This window comes from Thalassophryne amazonica, chromosome 9 (assembly GCF_902500255.1).
Source record: "Thalassophryne amazonica chromosome 9, fThaAma1.1, whole genome shotgun sequence".
NCBI lineage: Eukaryota > Metazoa > Chordata > Actinopteri > Batrachoidiformes > Batrachoididae > Thalassophryne > Thalassophryne amazonica.
This window is the reverse complement of record NC_047111.1, coordinates 106,693,129-106,706,872: the sequence shown is the minus strand read 5'-3', so window position 1 is coordinate 106,706,872 and position 13,744 is coordinate 106,693,129. Positions and strand designations below refer to the sequence as shown.

At 41.2% G+C, this 13,744-nt stretch overlaps 1 protein-coding gene across 1 annotated transcript in view; it reads right to left on the bottom strand.

Moving 5' to 3' along the window:
- exoc3l2a (exocyst complex component 3-like 2a) overlaps window positions 1–13,744 on the bottom strand; it is a 53,488-nt gene that overhangs the window by 12,638 nt on the left and 27,106 nt on the right. Inside the window, 8 exon segments of the mRNA XM_034178923.1 lie at window positions 3,800–3,955; window positions 4,048–4,170; window positions 6,194–6,329; window positions 6,418–6,528; window positions 7,504–7,604; window positions 7,715–7,825; window positions 7,907–8,021; window positions 8,108–8,861. Of these exon segments, the coding sequence (XP_034034814.1) occupies window positions 3,800–3,955; window positions 4,048–4,170; window positions 6,194–6,329; window positions 6,418–6,528; window positions 7,504–7,604; window positions 7,715–7,825; window positions 7,907–8,021; window positions 8,108–8,861 (1,607 nt within the window).

Sequence of the window (13,744 nt, the reverse complement as noted above, 5' to 3'; positions counted from 1 at the left end):
CCCTTCTGCACTAGAATCAAGGGCACCTAACCACTTGGTCACCATCTGTATATAGAATATGTTCAGGTAAATAATACAAATATGTGATTTTAAACATGGAAGAACTATCCAATCAGTCTAATGTCACATTTAGATTGTTGTTTTTGTTGCAGTTATTACCTGATTTATTTTCTTGCCTTGCACCCATGCACTACTAAACTAGAATACGTGAAACCTAAGCTAACCTGGAATAAAATTAAACATATGCCTATTCTCAGGGAAATAAAAACAATGTTATATACAATATTTTGTCTGAAATAGAATTTTCATCAAAATTGTTCACCATACTGCTGAAATTGACCTGACCTTAACCAGCCCTCCAGCCCCGCCCCCGGGGGGGGGGAGTGGTCAGTGCATGTGCTTCCACAACAGAAAGTTCCTGGTTCAAGGTCAACTGTGACCATTTTCCATGTAATGTGAAGTTGCGTCAAGAAGGGCATCCGGTGTAGAACTTGGGTCAAAACAACATGCAGATCCTATCTGGTGACCCCAATCATGAAAGGGAGAAGCCAAAAGAACGTACTAGAGGAAATTTGGACATTTGCATCTTCATTTTTTCTTATTATTCTTCTTCCAAATAGCGTCATCATTTCAAAAGTTCAGCAATTTACAATAACAAGTTCATCAGATGGTTCCCACTTGGGCAAAAGCACAGAATAAAAGCACAGATGAGGCATTGTTAAAAGCCTGGAGAATAATTAAACCTTCAGAGCGAGCACAGATTAACACCTCCACGGGTCAGAGGACACTCATTGAGGTGATTTAAGAGAATAACAAGTTCCACTTTTGTTTTTCTTGGTCATGTTTCCTTTGAACGCTCAGGAAAAAGAAAGCAGAATTCCTTGGCTCGGCATTCACTAAAAATAATGGCTTCGTTTTTAGACAGGCATTAAAAACTCATCCTCCCTCCCCGTTCCCAGTTTCCACAGACACTTCATCCCGCTTCTCGACGAAAAATGCCATCAAGGCCACCGTCGAGCCACATCAAAGCGCGCCAGCTGACAGGAACGGGAAGTTCCTTCTGAACACAGCAGCTTCCTGTTGTCAGCCGAGGTGACGGACACTTGTTTGAACTCGCGCACAGCACAAGGGGCAAATTGCACGCTGTCAAGCGTCGTTGTTTTATACCCTCTTCCCTTTCCACCAATGCTAACGTAAGCCTCGTTCATCCATCTCCATCTCACTGACTGCAGCCATTTGTCAGAGCTCCTCCTGTATCAACACCGTCTGAGTTATTCCTGACTTGGAAGTTTAAGGGTCAGGGTCCAATTATGAGCAACAGAGTTCTTGAGTCATAGGACTGGTTGTGCTCGGAATTTTTTTGTTAGTAATTCTTACTAATCCTTTGGATACTCTCGATCTTGTCCTCATCCAAGAAACTGTGAAGCTACTTTGACACTAAAGAGTCAAATGCAGGTAAATGTGTTTACTTGATTGATTACGTGAATGAAACCTACTGAAACATGTACTAGGAGGTCCACATATAGTTGAACCTATCAGAATGTTTGGTCATTTCTCCTTTCACAGGTATTAGAGTTGAAAGAAAACAATGTGCTGAATTTGTAGTACTGTAAATTAGCTTAAGTCAACGTTAATTATGTCCAATTGGAAGGAATAGTATAGAAATTTCAGTATTTTCTGTGTTGTAAATCCTTTCCTGCCACAGCTTAATTCCCCGGCCAAGCCCAGTACCCATTTACAGCTGAGTGAACTAGGAAAATGGAGCTGAAGTGTCTTGTCAAAGGGCAAGGACAGGTAGCGTGACTCCTACCTAGGTCTATACTTTGGTAGCACAACTCTATGGAAATAAATCTGTGCCATCGGAGTTTGAATTTGTTTAGCATCAAATATTCAGCCTCAAAAAATTCAACCAAAAAAAAAAAAAATTCAACCTCAAAAAAAAAACAAAAAACAAATCAACCTCAAAAATTCAACTAAAAAAATTCAACCTAAAAAAAAAAAAAAAATTCAACACTAAAAAAAATTAGAAAAGCAGGGAGAAGCAATCAAAACCTGTCCTCAATTGTCCAACATCCAGCCAATCATGTTTTGCTCCACATTGGTCATGTGACACCGAGACCAAATCGAAAGAAGAAGAAGAAGAAGAAGAAGACACGATAACACTGCTGAAAGTTGGATGACTGAGACAGGGATTGATTACTTCTCCCTGCTTTTCTATTTTGGAGGTTGTTTTTTGAGGTTGAATTTTTGAGGTTGAAATTTTTTTAGGTTGAATTTTGTTTAGGTTGAATTTTTTGAGGCTGAATATGTTGATGCTAAACAAATTCAACTTTAGAAATTCAACTTCACACTCTGATTTCGATGCTAAAAAAAAAAAAAATCAACCTCAAAAATTCTAATTCAAACTCTGATGGCACAGATTTACTTCCATACAACTCCTCATCCCACTAAGATATCGAAAGTGGATGATTGGAAGAGGTGTTGTGGAACCAAAGAGTCAAAAGCTTCACCTCAGGGAGCTCTGGTAGATGACTGTTGCTCATGTAAACCATTCATGTTACATCCAAAACACACTCATGCCTAATTAAAGCAGAAATGCACTCTCGAAGCACTTTTTGTAAGGATCGTCGATTTTTAGCCGAGGCCAAAATATGGCCATTGGGTATTGCAAAGGCCTTGCGTCCGTCCATCTGTCCGCCTGTGCTCAGCATAAGTCCAGTTCTGTTTGTGTCAGGGTCTTCAAATTCACAGGGAACATTCTTGGGACAAAGACCTTGGAAAAGTTCAAAGATGGCTAACCTTGACCTATTTTAAGAGGTTAAAAGGTCACATTCTGTTTCCTATTTTTAAGCTCATACGGCCGATGGTATTTTTAGCATTGCATTATATTTTTTTCTGTACACTTCAACAGCAATCAAGAAATCAAATCCTCTGACACTAAAAACAACAAAAAATTCTGTTGCTTGTGTCAGCCAGGTCCAACCAATCATTTCATTGGGATGGAATACCTACCTGCCTACATGCACATGCCCTGCCTGCGATTTCACTGTACTGAGCAGAGTTGTCCATGAGGCTAGGTATCAGGGGCTAAACTACACAGAAGATCAAAGAAGCAAAGTTATCTGCTTCAACTATACTGATAAAATAATAATAATAAAAAAAAGCTTTGCACACAGTTGAGGCGTAGCTGTCTTAATTTGTGCTTCAGAATATAACCACTATAAATCATTCAGGGATATATTTTTTTTACTTGTAACCATTGAAATTCTACCTTACTCCTGCCAGTTTGTCCAAAGTAAATACAACCTGCGCTCTGTGCCTTACTTTACACTAAGATGACACGCCCTCTAAATAGCAAGGTAGCATTGAACATGTCCCAGATACACTTGTCTTATGCACTTTAGAGCGTGCACTATAGATCATGAAGATAGGGCCCTTTGTCAGCTGTTGAAAATCTGTGTGCCGCTTAATGGTAACGTATCTTAAAACCAACTCCAGATTCAGGATCTGGATACAAATCCAGATGATTTTGGGGGCATATCACTGGAGCCCAATATTTTCCCACATCATCTCTATTTTTCAAGGATTATTTCAGCATTTCTTGCATCTGGAGAGTTGTCAGACTGACTGGTGAAGACATCTTAATCTGTATCTCAGAAGAGACTTAAACTGATATTTCACCAAACTGACTATGGGACTACATAAAACTTAATTTTAGGGTGGAGTCTGAAGAACATGCACATCTAGATAATTACAAAACTAAATTTTACATTGTGAGAGAGTCTGTTTTTGGACTCACCAGATCCTTAAAGAGTCCTTTCAGCTGTTTGGCCTCATCCTGCAACCGAAAGGCCATCCTCTTCCTCATCTTGGAGGAGGTACAGATGACTCGTCCACTCATGACGGCTCGGACGTACTCCACCAGGACACGCCGATGCACCTCACCCACAAGTGTCTGTTAATCACACCGGAAAGCCGATCACTGATTGGCTCCGTGCAGCCCCGTTATCAAACGCTGCACACGTAAAGCCAGTGAAGTGGTTTTACCTGATAGGGCGGAGAGTCCATCCTCCGGAACTTCTTGAAGTGTTGTTTAATGTTGGCTTCAATGGCCTCGAAGGCCTCGGTGTTGTTCAGCCATTTTCTTTTTATCAGCTTGTCAAAGAAAGGCTAGAACGGCAAAATTACTGATGAACACAGCAGGAAGGTGAAAATGAGACAATACGGACATTTTTCTCTGCTCGCTTTAATAAACAAACGGCAGCAATCTGACTTCTGTCTCACACTTCCTAAAGGCGATAACTCAGGAACTTTAGGAATTCTGACATCTTTCAAGACACTCTTTCAGTCATTAAGTCGTTTATCTGTGTCGTTGAATAAACATGTTTGACTTGTCACTTAGGGTTTTTTTTGTTCCCACAGTGAAGCTAACGTTATCTAAAACCCATTTGTTTGAAATTTTGCTGAACTCCAAAAACAGGAAAGGGTGTTTAAGAGTGATAGATGTTTTCCGTGCAATGGCCATTGTAAAAACCTGACAGAAAAGGAGCAACACTCAAGTGTGCCTGAAAAACAAATGTTCAGATTTGTAAAAATGAGAAAGTATTAAATTGTTTATTCCCGATGACGTCATTTTCTGAAACAATTTAGATTCCGTTTATTTAATTCAATTTATATTATTTATATAATGCCAAATGACACCAAAGCTGCCTCAAGACGCTTCACACAAGTAAGGTCGAACTTCACCAACCCCAATAATAGATGTGAATTATTATTTTATAAATTTCAACAACAAAAACAGTAATAATAACAACTCACTCATTGGACTTTTCACCAATTTTCATATTTGTTAAATGTTTTTATTTTTTTAACCAGGTTAGTCCCATTGAGAATGAGATCTCTTTTGCAAGGGAGACCTGGGCACTTATAAAGATTCCAATTCACTGTTTTAACCCCTTAATGCCTGAATTTATATAGCTGTATATAAAAAAATGTTTTGTGTGTGTTTTTGCCTTTAAGTAGATGGTAAATAATGTTGAGATTATTAATTTCACTTTTGCACAAAAAATAAATAGTAATTTTGGTATTTTGGTAATAATTTATGTTATAATGTTATAATAATAATACTGGTATGTTGCAAATTTGCGACAACAGGCATACTGGTCAATTTGGTATGTTGCATATTTGAGTCAAATATTGTAGCATATATGCGACAATAGGCGTTAAGGGGTTAAATGTGGGAGGAAACCCACACAAACACGTGGAGAACATGCAAACTCCACACAGAAAGGCCACAGGTGGGAATCGAACCCATGACCTTCTTGCTGTGAGGCAACAGTGCTAACCACTAATCCACCATGCTGCCAGGTAGGATTAGTAGGATGATTGAAAATCAAATCTGATTTAAAACATAATGTTTTTGTTGAATAGAGAAAATTACTTATTTTTTTGAAACTGCAAAACATAGTACTACTTATTACATTTGGAACTTCTTGAACAGATTTGGCCTATTCTGGACTAATGTTGAAAGAGCTTTAGTTAAATTTGGGTTTATTGTAGCTAAAGTGGAAAAGAGTCAAGACATTTTTTCAATGCCTCTGGCAGAGAAGTCCTTTTGCGGACTATTCGCAAAAAAATACGTCTGTCCATTTGTCAGTCTGGAGCTAGATCTTACTAAGGGGAGGTGATGGTCTAGTGGTTAAGGTGTTGGGCTTGAGACCAGAAAATCCTTGGTTCAAATCCCCGCCTGACTGGAAAATCACTGAGGGCCCTTGGGCAAGGTCTTTAATCCCCTATTGCTCCCGGTGTGTAGTGAGCACCTTGTATGGCAGCACCCTGACATCGGGGTGAATGTGAGGCATAATTGTAAAGCGCTTTGAGCATCTGATGCAGATGGAAAAGCGCTATATAAATGCAGGCCTTTTGCTAACCGCTCAATGACTTCACTATTTTGAACATTGCCAACAACAGACCATAAAATGTTCAAATGTCAAACTGTGCATTTTGATGTGGGCATTTACTGCCCCCTGCTGGTTGTATGAAGACCATCATGTTTGACAGTCCTTACTGGATGTCACATCTGAGTTCACAATTTTCATTTTAAATGACTAAAATAGTAATAAATTGTTTTGGTGTTGGGTGAATATCCTGGAGGACATCTTAAGATATGACACGCACAGCGGGATCAGCTCACCCTGATGTGCTCAAACAGTCTGTCCGTCAGCACCCTCACAGACTGGTTGATGATCCTGTCCAGGGAGGAGTTTGCTCTCTGCGCCGACTCCTCGCTGCCTTGTGGGTCGCACTGCCTGCAGCGCTCCACAAAGGATCTGCAGAGTTCACAGTAAAAAGAAGCTTGATTGATCTGTGAGACGCTGTTTATCTGAAACATGCTTTGCAACATTATTGTGTGTCTACCTGAGAGGAGGGCAGCAGTTGACCAGAGCTATGGTTCTGGAAACATACCCATCTCCTCGATCTCCAAATTCTGCCTGAGTGTCATGAAACATCTCCACTTTTCTCTGGAAACTGAACACATAAAGAGTGTATTTACCATCTGGGGTGAACTTTAGTGCAAATCCACAACAACCTGTCCTGCAATATAAAGAAATCTTCTCCCCTTAGTGCAGCAGATAATAGAATATTTACAGAGGAATCTTTCAAATGGTGAAACAAGCACCAAATTCAGCACAAATGCTACATTACTCTTTTGAAAAAACTAACTGAAAAAACTTGAATTTTCAATAGGCGTCCAGGTAGGTGTCAATTGAAGAATTTTTCAGGGGGTCAAAATTTTATAAAAGCTCCAATCATATTCAAAACGTATACTACATTATTTGTCATGTTGGGGGAGATGATCCAACATATTGTGGTCAACCAAGGAAAAGACATTTTGCCTGGAGGCCTATTTCACCTACAAATCATACCAATTGGAGCGTAATTTTGAAAGAACAGAGTTTTATGCAAAGTGACCAAGGTAACTGAAAATTTGGGGAATGATTGTACACAGACTGAAGCAAATGTCTTGAAATTTGCTGGACCTTTGTAGGATTTATTACAACTTTTATGGGTTCTGTTTTTTTTTTTTTTTTTTGGGGGGGGGGGGGGGGTCATTCTATAGTCAAGAAGACTTGAGACTGTAATTGCTGCCAAAGGTGCATCAGAAAGTATTGAGCAAAGGGTGTGAATACTTACGTACATTTGATTTCTTAGTTTTTTATTTTTAATAAGTTTGGCAAAAAAAAAATTATGTTGTCATTATGGGGTGTTGTGAGTAGAATTTTTAGGGGAAAAAGAGAATTTATTCCATTTTTGAATAAGGTTGTAACATAACAAAATTTGGAAAAAGTGAAGTGAATGCACCGGATATCGATTGATCGATCGATAGATCAATAGATAGATAGATAGACAGATAGATGGATAGATGGATGGATGTGTTCGCACTTAATGTTATTTTGGTTTGTAATGTCTTCTGTAAAACCTCTCCATGATTGACAGACGTACTTGTAGAGGAAGTCAGCTAAACCAATGAGACTGCAACGAGCCACTCTTGCTCCAAGGAACTGGTTCACAGATGTGGATCTGTCCAGGTCTATCTTCAGCCTCTGGAATTATGAAGACTATGACTAAAAATTGTAGATGTACTTCCACGCTAAATAATCACTAAGTAAGCTGTTGACAAGGTCACTTTTTTTAATGGTTTCTAACAGTGTACCTGAATGATAGAACGTGCCAATTGGCACTGATACTCCTCTATGTGCAGAGCCTGGGCCCATCGGCGTTCTTCTTCATCCAGAACCTGAATTAACTCAGTTGTCACCTTCTCCTGAAAAATGGCAACATCAAGTAAAGATCTGTCTACTGATGAGTTTTCCTGAGTAAGGACCATGCAAAAGTTCTTTCTTACCCTGACTATACTGATGCAGTCTTCTTCCAGCCTGTCTACTGTATCCTGAAGCAAAATTGGTTCCAGTGGAGCATAATTAATGGGACTAGCTGTACCAATGGCTCCAAGCACATCCCTGGTGGAAAACATAAAGCCGTTAGCATTCCACATATTGGGCAACTCTTTGGTCAATCATGAAGGTTTGTTGGCCTGGTGATGTACCTATTGTAGATGTTGTAGAACCAGTCCAGGAGTGAGTAGACATCCGTAATCTGCAGTGGGCCACTAGTAATTGTCCGAAGACGTTTAGCCACTGCACGATGATAACTTTCTACATACACCTGAAAAGCTGCAAACTCTTCAGGGTAAATGGATACCACATTCCTCCTTGCTGCATCTAAGTCATCCACCATCCTACTCTTCAGGCGGTCCAGATATGAGGCCAGCATCCCTGCCTGGGTATCCATCTGATGTGGCAAGCTCCATTCTGCTGCCTCTGAAACAGCCTGCCTCCACTTAAGCTTCAGTCGCCGGGGACGCTGGCTGGTGTAGGTTTGGGACCCCTCAAGCTCTGGTTGCTTGGTCTCTTCTCTTAGAGCCCAGGCAGCATCTGCATGTTCTTCCTGCTGGATTACAAGCACCACCAGCCCAAGGTTTGGCCCAGCACTAGGCTGGCGGAGGGATTCTCGGACAACATCCCACATCTCCTTCTGTAGGGCTTCATAGAGGAGCTCCACATCCTTTGCCTTCCGCCGACTGGAGTCCAGTGTTGCATTGGAGCTCAGGGACTCATTTAAGGATGGAGGTGATAAAGGGAATATGCTGGGAGGGGGGCTGGGAGAAATAATTGGAGTTAGAGTTGGACTTGATGTGGCAGGCATGAGGGACAGCAGCTCAGATTCTCGCTCCAGCTCCTGAATGTGTGTGTCAGCCAAGAGAAGATCCCTGTGGTTGACCAGCTGTAAGATTTCCAGCACTGTAGGATCACAAGGATAAAAAGAACCTTTAGTTTATCAGCAACAATTTACAGATCTTAAATTTGAAGCAGGCAACATGGTGGTGTAAATGGTTAGCAAGTCATACCAAGAAGGTTGTGCTTTTGAACAATCTATACGTGATCTGTTGTTTGCAGCCAACCTGAGGCCTTTCTTTATGGAGTCTGTGTGGTATCTCTGCGTCTGTGTGAGTTTTCCCTGCACACTCCATCTTCCATTCAAAGGCCAAGCACATGATGGTTAGACAAATTCCAGTCATGTCAAGCATAGGAGCATGCGCATGCCACGCATTGCCACATCCACTAAACCATGGAACCGCCTTGGATCCTGCATGTAACCAAGACAATACCATCCATTGTTGGTGTCCCCTTGGTCTTCTCGAACCACTGGGGTCATCAACACTGAGGCACCTGGGTGTGTGATCATGGCAGAGGAACACAAACATGGCTACAATTTCATATCAGGCACTTTCTCACAATACAAGTGACATTCTTCATCTGAGAACCCCTAAATGAGGGCTAGCTTGACACCATGTCATTCCAAGGATCCTCCAAAGAGAAGTACTACCACAGACATCTAGTCTAGCAAGGGAGGTGATGGTCTAGTGCTTAAGCATTGGGCTTTAGACCAAAGGTTCCTCGGTTCAAATCCCAGCCTGACCGGAAAATCACTAAGGGTCGTTGGGCAAGGTCTTTAATCCCCTAGTTGCTCCCGGTGTGTAGTGAGTACCTTGTATGGCAGCACCCTGACATCAGGGGGAATATGAGGCATTATTGTAAAGCGCTTTGAGCATCTGATGCAGATAGAAAAGCGCAATATAAATGCAGTTTAGTAATTCCTGATTTTAATTGATGATAAGTATGAATACGAGTGTAGCAAGGAGACATCCAGGCTGAAATATGTTCTTACTACAAAATATAAACGCAACACTTTTGGTTTTGCTCCCATTTTGTATGAGATGAACTCAAAGATCTAAAACTTTTTCCACATACACAATATCACCATTTCCCTCAAATATTGTTCACAAACCAGTCTAAATCTGTGATAGTGAGCACTTCTCCGTTGCTGAGATAATCCATCCCACCTCACAGGTGTGCCATATCAAGATGCTGATTAGACACCATGATTAGTGCACAGGTGTGCCTTAGACTGCCCACAATAAAGGCCACTCTGAAAGGTGCAGTTTTATCACACAGCACAATGCCACAGATGTCGCAAGATTTGAGGGAGCGGCAATTGGCATGCTGACAGCAAGAATGTCAACCAGAGCTGTTGCTCGTGTATTGAATGTTCATTTCTCTACCATAAGCCGTCTCCAAAGGCGTTTCAGAGAATTTGGCAGTACATCCAATCAGTCTCACAACCGCAGACCACGTGTAACCACACCAGCCCAGGACCTCCACATCCAGCATGTTCACCTCCAAGATCGTCTGAGACCAGCCACTCGGACAGCTGCTGGAACAATCGGTTTGCATAACCAAAGAATTTCTGCACAAACTGTCAGAAACCGTCTCAGGGAAGCTCATCTGCATGCTCGTCGTCCTCATCGGGGTCTCGACCTGACTCCAGTTCGTCGTCGTAACCGACTTGAGTGGGCAAATGCTCACATTCACTGCCATTTGGCACGTTGGAGAGGTGTTCTCTTCACAGATGATGCGAAGGAGATGTGTTGCACTGCATGAGGCAAATGGTGGTCACACCAGATACTGACTGGTATCCCCCCCAATAAAACAAAACTGCACCTTTCAGAGTGGCCTTTTATTGTGGGCAGTCTAAGGCACACCTGTGCACTAATCATGGTGTCTAATCAGCATCTTAATATGGCACACCTGTGAGGTGGGATGAATTATCTCAGCAAAGGAGAAGTGCTCACTATCACAGATTTCGACTGGTTTGTTAACAATATTTGAGGGAAATGGTGATATTGTGTATGTGGAAAAAGTTTTAGATCTTTGAGTTCATCTCATACAAAATGGGAGCAAAACCAAAAGTGTTGCGTTTATATTTTTGTTGAGTATAGATTGCCTAGTGGGGAATTCCCCTTTGGCTGACCTGGTAGATCACTGGCCTCATCACTGAGGAGCATGGTATTTGAATCCCACCAGAGCCACAAAGTTACAGTATATCATTCGGTTGCATACACGAATGTCTGGATGCATTACTCCCAATGTCACTGTTGATGGAGAAAAAGCCTGCAGCCCCTTTCAACTGTCGGCAGGATAACTGATATACAACCCCAATTCCAATGAAGTTGGGACGTTGTGTAAAATGTAAATAAAAACAGAATACAATGATTTGCAAATCCTCTTTAACCTATATTCAATTGAATACAGCACAAAGAAAAGATATTTAATGTTCAAACTGATAAACTTTATTGTTTTGTGCACACTTTTCCACTTTGCGTCTGTCCATTTCAAATGAGTTCGGGCCCAGAGAAGGTGGCGGCGTTTCTGGATGTTGTTGATGTATGATTTTCACTTTGCATGGTAGCATTTTAACTTGCACTTGTAGATGTAGCGACGAACTGTGTTCACTGACAATGGTTTTCTGAAGAGTTCCTGAGCCCACCCGGTAAGATCCTTTACACAATGATGTTGGTTTTTAAAGTAGTGCTGCCTGAGGGATCGAAGGTCACGGGCATTCAATGCTGGTTTTCGCCTTGCCGCTTACGTGTAGAAAGTTCTCCAGATTCGCTGAATCTTCTGATTATATTATGGGCTGTAGATGATGGAATCCCTAAATTCCTTGCAATTGAACATTGAGAAATATTGTTCTTAAACTGTTGGACTATTTTTTCACGCTGTTATTCACAAAGTGGTGATCCTCACCCCAACTTTGCTTGTGAACAGCTCAGCCTTTTGGGGATGCTCCTTTTATACCCAATCATGACACTCACCTGTTTCCAATTAACCTGTGGAATGTTCTAAACAGGTGTTCTTTGAGCATTCTTCAACTTTCCCAGTCTTTTGTTGCCCCGTCAAAGCTTTTTTGAAATGTGTTGCAGGCATCCATTTCAAAATGAACAAAAATTTGAACAAAAACAATAAAGTTTATCAGTTTGAACATTAAATATCTTGTCTTTGTGGTGTATTCAATTGAATACATTTTGAAGAGGATTTGCAAAACATTGTAACATTGTAAAAACATGGTTTTTAATTTACATTTACACCATGTCCCAACTTCATTGGAATGGCATTGTAAGTTTGGATTGATGTATGAAATTTTAACAACAGAGCTGAAAGAAGATCCAAGGCGTCTGAATCCATCTGAGAAATATTATCGCTTCAGTGTGTCCGGGTTCTTCCTGAGGACCTCCTGTCAGTTGGACGTGCCTGGAAGACTACCCTAAGGAGATGGAATTTTGGTATCCTCACCAGATGTCAGATCCACCTCATGTGACTCCTTTTTGATGCAAATAAGCAACAGCTCCACTCAAAATTAATTCCGGATATTTGAGCTTCTCAATCCAATTTCATTAAATATAATATTTATTTATTTTCTATCAGTGAGAGCAGATTTTTATTCATTTGATTGAGTTTGGTTTTTGATTATTGACCATTTTCTCCTTTGTGGTATGGCTGTCCTCCTTTTGGAGGTTACAGGATTGGTCACTGTAGATGAAAGATGCATTATAAATCATGATTGGCTGACTGACTTTATAGTTTGCGCACACCCCGCCGTTGGAGCCACATTCCCTGTGGAACTCTGTAAATAGTAGCTTGCTAGAGGAACATGACCGTGAATGTAGGAGGAAGCACGGTCATTTCCTGGATTTCACAGTTAGTGGTGATTGACCCTGTGACTCAGGGATCGGGGGACCTCTGATCCTCATCTGAGAGTTGTCCTCGGATTTGGAAGGAAATATCGCTGAAGTCGAGCAGGAAGAACAAATACAGTTACTCAAAACAAGCCTTCTTTGTCAAACAACATGCAAACAGTATTTTTTTATCAGACCTGAAATATTTTACCTGAATTTTGATATTTTCTAGATGTGTGTGGTTGAAATACATGGCAAGAACAAAGTATTGTGTTTAGTACTGGTGTGGTCTGTGTAGCCGTGTGACCTCAGTAGTGACACTCATGTTTCTGTGACTTTGGTCTGTGAGGGTGAGAAACATCTGAGAAGAGCCCATGGAATTATGAAGCTGGTGCACAGACGTGTATTGTGATCCTGATACCTTTGCAGGAAGGTTCAAGCATTGACAGACATAAAGCTTCCACTCCTCACTGTATGGTTATTAGACTTGGATGCTAACCACTGACTTCAGACTGACACTGGATGTCTTCTGTACTAAGTCTATCTGGAGAATCTTTGCATAGTGCTGGAATGACTACTGTGTCAAGTGTTTCTGTGTAGGCTCTCAGTTGTCCAGGTGGTTTCCATAGTAGAGAAGCTTGAATCTTCGACTGGAACTGGGGTTGCTTGACACGAGGACGTTTCGCTTCCAAATCACAGAAGCTTCCTCAGCTAAAATTCTTGCTCTGGTAGTCTGACTTCTGTCTTGACTCTTGTAGAGAAGAATAAACAGAAGCCACAAAAGCTGGAGTTTTAAACCTAACTAGACCCCTCCTACCAAGAGGCAGACTGCTATAGGCTAGTGACTAAACAATAGCTCTAATTAGCACCTAGTGGCTCTAGTTAGCACCGTCCGAATGATAATGCTTTGACCTGAGTACCCCATTGTAACAGGGGACAAAGCGTGTCTCAGACCCCCTCCCCGGTTAAGGCTGGGTTTCAACTGTTTCACATAGAATGTCTCCTTGACCCCTCTCTCAAACCATTTCTTCTCTCTCTGGCTAGATTTTAACTTCCTTGTCTTCAGACACTAACCACATGTTTGAAGACAAGGAAGTTAAAATCTTA